The sequence below is a fragment of the Miniopterus schreibersii genome (assembly GCF_964146895.1).
Source record: "Miniopterus schreibersii genome assembly, chromosome: 17".
NCBI classification, from domain to species: domain Eukaryota; kingdom Metazoa; phylum Chordata; class Mammalia; order Chiroptera; family Miniopteridae; genus Miniopterus; species Miniopterus schreibersii.
In genome coordinates, this window is record NC_138117.1 from 39,845,687 (window position 1) to 39,857,898 (window position 12,212).

Below are 12,212 nucleotides of genomic sequence, written 5' to 3' on the forward strand. Positions count from 1 at the left end.
AGGTCATGTTGACACTTGCAGGAATATTTCCTTTGTGGCCAAATACATTTTGCCAAACTCAGACATGTGCAGCTTCGCTGTCAAGCATGAGGCTGATGTGGACGGAGTCGTTCTGTGTGGGCCTCCATGCAGACTGACACGAACGGGTGGGTGAGGGGATGGACGCGAATCTCCTTACTGCTGTGCCAATAACGTTTTACATCCCAACAGTGCCGTTCACATCACAGCATCGCGCAAAGCACCGGAGGTCGTGATCACTTGACATGCTCTTGAAATACAGCCAGCGCTCAGGTGGCCGGCACTGCAGATCGCCCTTAGCCTGGGAAGCAGAGGACCGGCTGCCGCTGCGTGTAGGGAAATGATAAAACCCATTTCGGTGACGGGGAACTCAGAGCACTTTTCAGGGTTTTCTCGGCAGATCTTCATTGTTCTCATCAGATCTCAATAAAAGGGGAAGAAAACAATGGTTAACTGCCCTTTTACAAGCTCAGAGGTAGAGACTGAGGTCGATTTAGGGTTCGGAAGGATTACCAAGCCAGGCCAGCCAAGGGGTCCCTGGCCCCTCTCCCCCGGCGTGCGGGCCCTGGGCACGCCAATGGTTTCCCGTCACCCCTTTCCTGAGTGCTTCTCTTTGAGACGGAGGAAGGCTGCGCATAGAGAAACCTGCCTCCTGGGAGCTTTCCTCGCTCTCTCGCTCTCTCTTTCTCTTCTATGTCTTTGTTCTTTCTTTATCTTTACCTCCCTCCCTCACATTTTCTCCCCCATTTCCCTTTTTCTTCCCCTTCTACCTTTTTCGTTCTTTTACCTGCGATCAGACCTCATGATCCCCTTTCCTGGAAGGAGTCAAAATCCTATCTGAGATCCCCTTTTTGGGGGAGACCAGGTCCAACCCAAGTGGTTACCAGCCTGGCTCAACGGGAACTTTTGGGGCATGCGCTTCCACGCTTGGCCACGAGGGGGTGCGTGCGCAATATCTGTGGTTTCACTAGCTGCTGGCACCAGGAGGGCTCCCTTCCTGGATTCCCGTCCACCAAAGAGTGAGAGGAGGGAACAGACTTGCGGAGAACACGGATGCAGAGACAGGGCAGGTGTCTCCGGGTGTAGAGGGGCTGGGCCGGAAGGTCCGATTTCGTCATACTTAGACATGGGTGGAGCGTGCGTGTGCGCGCGTGCCCTGCGCACACAGTTGTCTAATTACTACCTTTGGGTCACTTAAATGTTCTGAGCAAGTTTCTTCACCTCTAAAAATGAGTGACTTGTGAGCTAGCTGATCTCAGTGGTTCCTTCCAGCTGTATTTCGTTGAACACAGGAGGTTTGGGGAGGTTGGCTGAGTAAAATAGAAGAGAACTGGCAGCGCGGCTGGTCCTCGGTGTAGGCCCCGCTCTGAAGTTTCTCCTCCACGCACGTGTTAAGCCTTTACAGTCATGCTCCAGGCCTGAGGTGCATTTCCTGCTGAAACTGACAGGGGCTGGGGATCCGAGTGAACATCCTTGGTGTCTTTCTCCCTGACACGGGAATGACTGATTTGCAGGTGAGGATGTGCCATCTTTTGGTGCTTGTCTTACATGACAAACTCATTTGTCTCAGGCTGCTGGGAAGCAGCGCTGTGAGGGGACCGCCTTTTGGGAGAAAGGGACTTGAATGAGTGTTGAGTGATTGTGGTGAACGACCCCTGAGGGCACCGGGCCGTGGAGAAGAGTAAGCTCTGAGGACATCGGGGAGTCAGAGGGTCCCCAGATGCCCAGAACCCAGTGGGTTAAGTGTGAAAGGAACTCACACAATGCTGGTGGAGGGAGAGGAGGGAGTGCCAGATGCTGTAAACGTAGCCCCTGAGTGCCCAGGATGAGCTTGGTCCTTCAGTTTAAACCCTGCAACACCCTGGGAGGTAGTAGGTATGTCCTCTCTCCATGCTAAGACATGAGTTGGAGACCTGCTGCTTGCAGAGAACGACAACCTTTCTCCAACCTGACTTTCTCATCTTTAGAGGGACCAGAGGGTTGGCCTTTTCATGACCAGCAGAGTCTGCAGTAAGGAGAGGAGGAGCCCCCCCAGCCAGTGGCTCAGCAGGTTGGAGGGTGGGGACAATTTCCTGAGCATCTCACAAAGACATTCATCTCCTTCCTCCCCGGAGGAGCCCACAGGGGCGCTCGCGGTGCTGGGCACCTGCCCTCTTGGAAGGTTCTGTGAGAAGGAGGGTCAGAGCGGAAGATTGAGTGCCCTTGCTGCTGGCTTCCCGGTGTACAGCCCTCCCCCCCAGCTGCCCGCAAGGCCCCGCTGCCAACTGTTCAGATGTGGGAGGGAGGGAGGGACGGAGCGTCAGGAGTGTCCCAGGCTGCTACCTGGGAGGGCAGAACAGGGAAGGAGGAGAGGGGGCTGTAGGGTGTCTGGGCTTGGGGTCCCTCACTGACAGCGTGGGATTAGGCAGAGTATCAGACTGCCCTGAGCCTCGGTTTCCTCATTGGTAAGTGGTGGTGAACAGTATCTTCACTAAGGGTGTGGAGAGAACTGCAAATAGTGAATGCAGGGCCACTGGCATCCTGCCTGGCACATAGTAAATGCTTAATAAAAATGACGAATACTCCAGGCCTGGACTGTCACTGGGACAGAAGGTCCTAATGGGAAGGAGAGGTGAAAGACCAAGTGCTGAGGGGAGCAGCTGAACCTCTGGTCCCCACTCTCCTCTCCTGGGGCTCATCCTTGTCCGGAACATTGTCCTCCCTTCTCTCCTTTGCAAGCGGCTGTCAGGGACTCAACCCCAGAATGTAAGTCCTGTGATGGAGGAATGTAAGCCGGGGTATGTGCATGAGATTCTGATGTTACAGGAGAAAACACTCCCCATGGATCCTTCCAACTGCCTCCTGGACTGCTGGCACAGCCCGGGATTTGTGGATGTGTCTGCAAAGCTCAGACAAGGCTAATTAGTTGAGGTCGCAGGAGGGTCAGGGAGGAGCTGGGGGTTAGCCATCCATGTTGCTGTCCTAGTGGCCCCACTCTAGGCCCCAGGTCAGAAATAGAGCCGTCTTATCCCAGGCCCTTCACTCAGTCTGCTGGGCAATTCGGACTGTCCAGCAGCAAGGATCACCTGGGGTGGGAGCTACAGCTGAGGGGAAGGAGAGTTTCAGGAGACCTGCAGATGAGACGCACAGTGGGGGAAAAACCCAAAGACCATGGAGCATGTCCTATGTGCTGGAGACTGACTGGGGGACTTCATTACGAGTAGACACATTCAATCTTTATGACTGTCTTATGAAATAGGTTCTATTATCATCACCACTTTACAGGTGAGGAAACTGAGGCACAAAGAGGTAATTTCCCCTAGATATACAGCTAGTTGAGCAGCAGAGCCCTCATTCCACATCCAGGCTGCCTGGTCCTAGAGGCCACACACTCCACTTTCTCATTTGATCTCCTCTTGAAAGTTTAAACCAAAGAAAGACAGAAAATCCTTATTGGGGACTTTGACATGGCACCTTAGGTAGGAACCAGGCCGATCTAGGGGTGGAGCAGGGGTGGGGTGTTTGAGAGTGGGGGCAGTTGGGTACTGGGGGTGGGGACTCAGAGCAGCTTAGAGCTCCCTGATTCCTACTCTCAGCCTCCGTGGTCGCTGCATCCTAAGGACCTGGGGGACTTGGGAAGACTCAGCTCCAGGCAACCGGCCAGAGGAGCGGCATGGCACCGGCTTATTCTTTCAACAAACGTTTCTGGTGCCCCCACACCTGCCCCAATGCACCAGGTGCTGGGCACCCTCCCCCCAAAGCAAAACTTAGCCCTGCCTATGAGATGCCCATGGTCTGATGAAAGCAGAATTACAGCCTTCTGTGAGTGAGGGCTGACCAGCCCTGGGGGGAACACGGAGCAGTGACAAGCTTTGCAGGGGGCCAGAGGGGGGTTCTTGGAAGGCTGTCCAGGGAAGGTGACATTGAGGCCAGGACATGATGTGGGGTTTTTTTTGGGGGGGCAGGGCAGACTAGAGTCTTTGGCCTGTTGGGGGATGGTTACTCCACATGCTCTAGAAATCTGAAAACGCCCTGGGGGAGGGTTTGTTGAGGCGGGGCAGAGAGGGACTGAGGACGTCGGCACCCCTGGGCATCCAGGGCACTCTCCCCGCGAGGGGACCGGCACCAGCGAGGCTCCCTCCTCCGCATCCAAGCACTGCCGGCTGTGGGCAAAGAGAATGACAACTGGGTGGCAACTCGGGATGACAGAGACGCCCTGAAGGGCATGTGCTTTTATGTAATCGGCCGCGCACCCAGGGCCCGGGGTGGGCGCCCAGCTCTGCGCCCACGGACCGAGCGCCGGCATGGTTTCCTGCAAACGGGAGGGGACAGCCAAGCGAAGTAAGTTAGGCGAGTCCCAGGAGCCTCGGCAGGGCCGGCCGGGCCTCCCCCAGGGCGCGCCCCGCTCTCCGCGCCCCGCTCTCCGCGCCCCCCCGGCCCGGGCCCGACGAGCCCGCAGCTCTCCCGCAGGATTGCCGGCTGGGTGACCTTGGGCCAACCGCTTGACCTCTCTGGGCCTCAGTTTCTCGGGCTCCCCGTCTGGCAAAGCTGTAATAGCGTCGTGGGGCTACCCCAGCGCCCCCAGGGCTGGGGGAGGGTGCGGGGCAGCGAGCGGAACCCGGACGCCCCTCCTGCGGGCCAGCGGCGCAGCCCGAGCGGCCCCCCGGAGGCGGCGGCGCGGCGGCCCCGCAGGAGCCCGGGCGCGGGGCGGGGCGCAGCACGCAGGCGCGGCGGGCGCGGCCGGGGGCGGGCCGGGCCGGGCGGGGCCGGGGGCGGGGCGGGCGCTCGGCGGCGGGGAGCCGCGCGGCGCGGAGTGCGGGTCGCGGCGGAGCGGGCGCGGGCGGCCGGCGGGCTCGCGGACTGCCTGGGGCTCGGCGAGCGCGCCGCCCTGCCGCCTGCCCGCGCTCCCAGGCGCCCCGATCGCGCCGCCCGCGCCCGCTCCCCGAGCCCGGTGCGGGAGCGCGGGCCCGCGTGCGGGAGGAGCGGCCGCCGGCGCGGGGCACTCGGCGGGCGGCCGCCCGAGACCGGAGCTGCGCGGCCGGCGCCCGCCCCGCGCCGCCGCCGCTGGGCTGAGCGCCCGGCTGGGCTCGGCCGCCGCGTCCGGCGCGGGTTCCGCGCCTCCGGGGCGCGGGCGCGGCCGGGGGTTGCGGGGCAGCGGCTGCCCGCCCGCCTCGAGCCCGCGTCCCGGGCCCGGGCGGCCGGCGAGCATGGAGGAGAAGTACCTGCCGGAGCTGATGGCCGAGAAGGACTCCCTGGACCCCTCGTTCACGCACGCCCTGCGCTTGGTGAACCAAGGTGAGGCGCGCGCCGCCGGCCCTTAACTGTCGCGGGGGCCCTTGGGGGCCCTTGGGGGCCCTTGGGGGCCGGGAGTGGCGACCAGGGACTCCGGGACAGGGGAGGGTCGGGACTGAGTAGGAATGGGGGGGGGCTTGGGGAGCTGGCTGGAAATAGACCTCTGGAGGGGCCCAGGTAGCAACCTGGGGGCATTTGGGTGGGGACCTGGGAGGATGTGGGACACCTGGGGAAGCCCCAGAGGCGGATTTGGGAGACTTGGGAAGGAAGGAGAAGGCTGGGCATTAGGGTGAGACTTGAAGGCGATCCTTGGGGACTCTGAGTATACCCAAGGGAAACTTACGGGTGGGGGACAGGGCACATCTGGGGGGCTTTGTTGGGGCGGGGGTTGGATTATTTCATTGGAGAGGAGAGTGTGGGGGGCTTGGGGAGCTAGTGTGTTTGGTTTGTCTAAGGAACTGAAGAAAGAGCTAGAAGAAGATGGAAAGATTTGAGGGGATCAGATGCAGAAGAGGTGAGGGGAACAGGTACTTGGATTGTTAGCGAAGTTAGAGGACCTTGGAGGGGTTTGGGGGCAGACCCCAAGCACCTTAGAGAAGGACCCAGCAGTCCTGCTGGGAGAGCCCAGTTTCCTCTCCCATCCCTGTGTTTCTTCCAAGTCTCGGCTCTGGCAGCCCTGGGGTGGGGGGCAGTCTGCCCTCCCTGGGGGTGAGCAAGTCATGACGAGCCTTGAGGCTGGCCCTTGGAGGGGCGGGAGGGGAGGAGAGGCCAGCACAAGCGCCCCTCTCAGCTCGTCTGCCCTCATTTTGGGAATAGCTGGGCGACTCTTCCCGGTGGCTGGCTCAGGGTTCAGAACGCTGGCCAAGGCGCCTTAGCTGCCCATGGCTTTTTAGCACAACTCCAGCTAGCTCAGGGTGTGAGCAGTCCTGGGAGGCACAGGATACCATGCAGGGGCAAGTGGAGGCGTGCCTACCCCGGAGGGACGGCATTGCCTACCCCGGCCGGCATTGTCTACCCCGGACGGCATTGCCAACCCCGGACGGCATTGCCTACCCCGGCTGGCATTGCCTACCCCGGCTGGCATTGCCAACCCCAGACGGACGGCATTGCCTACCCCGGCTGGCATTGCCTACCCAGGACGGCAGTGTCTGGCTTCTCCCTCCTCCAGCTTCCCGAGGAACCTTCTGGGATGGAAGGTAAATGAAGCCTTCCTTCACGGAGCAGTTCTCTCCTCCTGGGTCTGCGTTTCCTCTGGGCGACGGCAGAAGCATTGTCTGGTCAGATCTGTTACCTTTTGCGAGGATCAGGGTGCAGTGAGTCTGTAGTTCCTTCGATAAATCCAGTCTGCTGGTCTCACAGCTGCCCAGGCTCTTTCATTGTTGAAAGTGAAAGATGAGGCGGACATATTCTGTTTGTATATAGATATCTGTATTTTAAAACAGTGACCTCCGGTGTTTGCCTAATGCAACCAGTTTTTTAGAGTGGCGTGTGTGTCGACTGATGGTGGCTGAGAGACTCACTGTCTCCACGGATTTAAGCAGATTTGGATTGTTGAACAGGAATCGGTTTACAGAGTTTTCCCTTGTTATTTTAATTTCAGGCTGATTTTAATTTCTTTAGTAAAATGGGCTTGTGGAAAAGTCATAGACTTGCATTCTTAAATGAGAGGAAAGGAATTTAAGTTTGATTCCCTTGCTCTTCCGAGCAGTTAGCTCTGCGTTGAGGTTCCTGCTCCCTGCTTTTTATGGTTTACATACGTCTTCTGTTGCCGGCAGGGCCGTCATCTGTGAAAGAAATGTCATTGTACATTGTGTGGGATCAGTGGTGTTAGAAGTGTCTGGCCTGTGGAATGAGGCGAGTTTTTCTGAATAGAGGAGCTGAATCAAAGTTATGTTGTACTCAGCCAAAGAAGCAGTTTAAAAGTTTAATGAGTTCTTTAAAAGTCAGAATTATTTTCTCTGTGCCATGTTGCCATAGTGCTGTGTTGCTAATACATTCAAAGTTCTTTTGGTTTCTATGCTTTTACTAGAGCTAATGGCTTCCAGTTATTCGAAACAGATATTGGACAATGTTGCCATTTGGTGTCTTTTTTGTTAAATGTTACACCTGATTACTTTTTCCATTAGAAATGTAATTCTTGTTAGAAGTACATTTACCACACTGAACAGTTATGTGAAGGAAGAAAAGAGCTGCTCATATGTGCTTATTACTGTTAATTTAGGTTACTTCAGACTAAAAGGTTTTTCCCTTAAATCATAGGTTGATATCCCAAATGCAGAGGCCTGCCATTTAAAATATTAATTATGCTGTTACGTAACTCCTGAATTAAAAGTGCATTTCCAAAAATGTCTTAAATCTGAACTTGAATGGTTGTTAGGAAGCTTCGATTTTAAATCGGATGACCACCTTGTTATTGGCTAGAGGGGAGCAGCTTATCCTTACTTAGCTGTTTTTGACTATTTGCCTCTAAAGGAAACTATTTTTTCCGAGGTTATTCTGAATCCTGAAAGCAGGATGAGGATTCCGGCACTAACTTGTGTGGAGGTGATGGGCCTGCGATGCAATTCTGCATCTTACTGTGGAGTGGCATGGAGTAGGCACATTGATGGTTAACGTCCACATGCTGACACCACCGCAGGTTTGCGTGGCCCTTTAACATTTCCAGGGCTCTCGGAGGCACACGCTGTGGGTTCCGTTCTCACACTTGCACCCTTGGGAGGCTGACATTGATGTCTCCATTTCCAGGGGAGGGAGCCGAGGGCCCTGCTCCGCAAGCTTGTAGGCAACTGGGAGAGATTTAATTTGAACTCAGGTGTCCGTCTCTTAAGGCCACTGTTCTTGCTACACATGCCTCCCCAAAAAGATGGAACAAAACACTTTGCCCCTGTTAATTTAAAACCCTGCAGAAATCAATATAGCTCACACACTTGCTTCCAGTTGACTTATCTTGATTTTCCAAAAAAAGTTTCTTTCCGTATTTGTCTAGTGGTCTTTGGAGAAGCAAACATTCACTGCAGGTTTATCCCTGAGGAGTTTAAGGCTCAGCCCAGAGGCACTTTTGAATTGAAGCCCTCCCGTGACCACTCTGTCACTTCAGTAACCAACCCATTGTGATAATGGAACAGTTTGTAAATGAGGTGCTGTCACTTTAAAGAAATTAAGGTTTTGTTAACATTGATCAACTTTTTAGCTGAATTACATTTTTTCTAATAATCTTTAAGTAAAAACTTGAGCTGGGAGGACACCAAGATAGAGGCCCTGCGCTAACATAGGTCGGCTTTCACGCTTCTCCAGGCTTGTGTTCTATGATGGGCCTTAGTTGCTGACTTTTATTTTTATTTTCTCAGGATAACTGGTTCTCTTTCCCCTCACCCCCTAAATATTGAATACTTTTGTTCCTTTACCAAAAGAAACGGGGACTGTTTACTGGATGTAAAACCAAGTAAAAGAAAGTCGGCTTGCCACCCCTTCCCCCATACACGCAAGGGCTATAGGGTGAGTCGATGTTGCAGTTTCTTGCCAGGGAGGCTAATTGGAGATGAAAGTACCTGCTCCACGTTTCGTATTGTATTTGCAGGTGGGGGATGTGCTGACTCCTACACAAACCATCTTCAGAAATGTCTGCGCATTATAATTTAATCCGGTGCTTTAGATCGTTTTCAATACAAGCCAAGTAACCATTAAATAAGATTGCATAACCCTGTATTTTTAATTATCTGATATAATGTATGGATTGGTGGCTGGTTCACCGCCAGGTTATATATCGTGGTCGGTGACAAGAGGAAGTGGAGCAGAGGAGTCACGATGAAGGTGGTCTGTTTGTGTCCAGATGGATAGAGTTCTTGGTCGGTTATTTAAAATAAATATTCAGATCACATCAACTTGCCTAATATTAGGACTCGGTGTGATGCAGGATCTATGTGAGGGGATCCCTGTTCAGCAAAGCCCAGCAGTTACGTTTCAGTCTTGAGGACCCCTTTTGGAAACTGTTTTTAATTTGCTTGAATGTCATCAGATGTGTAAAGTATGCAAGACAAACGAGAATGAAAACTGCAGAATTATATTTAGGTGGGGCGCTTTCATACAGTAGTGTGAGAGCTGCATCGGGGGAGGACATGGTGATTTTGTTTTTAATTGTATTTGTTAGGGTTTTCTGTTTTTGTTTTCCGAGAAACCACTTCTGAATTTTCTTTAGCAATTCGGAGTGGGCCAGCGATGGTGAGTCCCAGCGTCTCGGTGTCTGGACGTTAGGTTTGGAGACCCGGCCCGCTGGCCCGGAGGCGGGGCAGTCCCGGCGTCCGCTCTGGAGAAGGCGGCGCTCCCCGGCGTGCTTGAGAGTGAGCTTTCAGTTTGTAGACGCCCTTGACTGCCGAAGGACTGTCTCCCTAGTCATGCAGCTATCTTTTTGAAATACTGAGTGACTCGGAACATTTTCGAGCCACTTCTCGGTGCCTGGTCACGTCTGTAACGTCAGCACCGGTCACAGCCCAGAAATGTCGAGGTTGTTAACCCCGTTTTTAGTTGTAGAAACCGAGACGCCAAGAACTGAAGCGACCTACCCGAGGTGACATTCTCACTTTATAAAGTGTTCGAGCGAAGGTTCAGGCTTTGCTCTCCAAGCCCATTGCTCGTTCCTCACTCCGCGCTGACCCTCGGAGGTGGCCAGGTCACACTGAGGGGACAGCTAGCTAATGACAGGAGGAGGTGACACCCTGGCCTCTCACGTGCTGTGTGTTCTTTTCTCTCCAGCCTGTGCTGGACTTGAAAGATGAATTACACAGCGTCGTCTTTATACTTAATCCTTCAAGTTTCCACCCTAAGGTGTCTCCTCCCACCGCTTCCCACCCCCCGGTGGGTCCGACGGCCCATTTGGTCTCCCCTAGCGGCCGGCACTTCACTCCGACCATGTGGCGCCCCTTCCTCTGTTCTTGGCGTGACCATGTGGCGCCCCTTCCTCTGTTCCTGGCGTGACCGTGTGGTGCCCCTTCCTCTGCTCCTGGCGTCTCTCGCCTTCTCCGGGAGAGAGTGAGCTTCTGGGAGGCCCATTCTTGTCTCACGTGTCTGTGGCTTCAGCACTGACGTCATTCTTGGTCCACGGTTGGTCCACGGCCCTGTCAACTCGGGCGTCCACCCCAGCGCCCTTTCCGCCTTAATTACCGTAAAGGAAGAAGAATGAGTGTATTGGAGTCCGGCGGGCAGGAGACAGCTTCGCTCCTTCCGAAGTTAGAGCACCTGAGCTGGGGGGAGGAAGGAGGCCTCTGACCGGCTCCCGGACACAAGTGAAAACAGGTCTTAAGTGAGGTGCAGTGTGAGCCAAGCTGGGGAACACCCTGCTCTTTACCTGCGGTGGACAGTAGGGGCCCTTCTCTGGGAGGTGATGAGAGGATGGTGTCGGGTCTGCTTTGAATCCGACGTTTGCTTACTTCTTTCTTGAGGAACCCTTAAACCAGCTCCCGTCATACAGCTAGCTCTCCTTCCCCAACCCCTAATGGGCTTTCTCACGACAGAGCAACACCAGAAATTTGGAGGCCCCTGTCACATGTCGAATAAGCCTTCTTACCTGCAGGAGCTGTCTGCCATCTCGGGTGCCACACGGGCACCCAAAGCCGGAGAAGCGAGGGAGGGAGCGGAGCCAGTGCCACTGGGTGTCACACCACCCTTTGGCTTGTCCCAATCCCCACCGAGGGGAGTGAGAATGGTTTACATTTCTTTTCTAACAGTAAACTAGGAGCCGAGTGTTCCTTAGCATTGGGGACAATGATTATAGCAGCTGCCCAATTCAGGGCCCATTGTGTGCCAGGTGATCCCCACGTGATCTGCAGGGTAAGGGCTTCATCCTGTTTTTTCCAGCAAGGCCTCTGAGGCTCAGAAACAGAAAGGAACTCGCCGGTCGAGGTGCACAGCCCTGAGTAGTCAGGAACAACTTTTAAACCAAGTCTGCAGCATTTTGATAAGATTTGCTGCAAAAAGACATAAAAGGACAGAACTTGACATTGCCTTTTGGTTTTAAGTAAAAGTTTCGTTATAGTAGAAATCAGTTATGAATTTTTATTGGTGATGATGATATTTTTTAAGAATCATTTGCAATTGCTTTCCTTAAACTCAGGCCTGATTTTTTTCTAATACCTTAACTGAACATTTATGGAAACTTCCAGGGAAGCTAATTTCAAGTCCTTAGTCATTTAAAGATTTTTTAAAATTGATTTTTAGAGAGAGAGGAAGGGAGATGGAAAGAGAGAGAAACATCAATGCGAGAGTGAAACATCCATCAGTTGCCTCCTGCACGCCCCCTAGCGGCAGGGATTGAACTCACAACTCGGGCATATGCTCCGACCTGGATCTGAACCGGCAACCTCTTGGTGCATTGTCCGATGCCCAGCCGACTGAGCCACATGCCACATAGGTCAGGGCAGTGATGATGAATTTTTAATAGGTTCCTGAAAAACGTGTTTTACCAGAAGGCAGGCTCACTTTTTTCCTGTGCTCCCCAGCAATGCTTTCAGTCTTGAGTAAGCATTCAGGGCAGGGATTTTAATTATGTATATGTCAGGGGTCAAGGAGGAAATAGGAAAAGTTGCTGTATGGAAAGTGAATAAGTGAAATCCCTGATAAAGGTCTGCCTCTCTTGACAGAACCTCTTAGAGGCTCAGAGCTCTTTGTATTTTAATGCTCTGGTTGTCACAGAGCGACTCAGAGTGTGATGTCAGGGAGTTAGAGTCAGTTTACAGTATGTTTAGAAATTCCTCATCTTCTAAAAATAGGCTCAGAAAAGAAAGAAGTGCGTCAAAAACATGTAAGAACATGTTCCCACTGACAGCGATGTTGGCTTTGTGGAGGGGATTTGTTTGAATGTATTTAACTTGCAGTTGCTAACAATAGTAGTTGCCGTTTATCAAGAGCTTTTTCTGGGTTAGATGCCTTGC

The 12,212-nt window shown here is 53.8% G+C and overlaps 1 protein-coding gene across 5 annotated transcripts in view; it reads left to right on the plus strand.

The window, feature by feature from the left end:
- The first annotated feature begins 5,140 nt into the window (after positions 1 to 5,140).
- KHDRBS3 (KH RNA binding domain containing, signal transduction associated 3) overlaps positions 5,141 to 12,212 on the plus strand; it is a 136,138-nt gene continuing 129,066 nt past the window's right edge. For all 5 annotated transcript variants that reach the window (XR_013997407.1, XR_013997408.1, XR_013997409.1 and 2 more), the window contains exon 1: positions 5,141 to 5,292. Coding sequence is in view for 2 of the 5 variants with exons in the window: in XM_081116289.1 (XP_080972415.1) it covers positions 5,205 to 5,292 (88 nt within the window). In the remaining 3 variants the exon portion in view is untranslated. The remainder of the gene's footprint in view (positions 5,293 to 12,212) is intronic.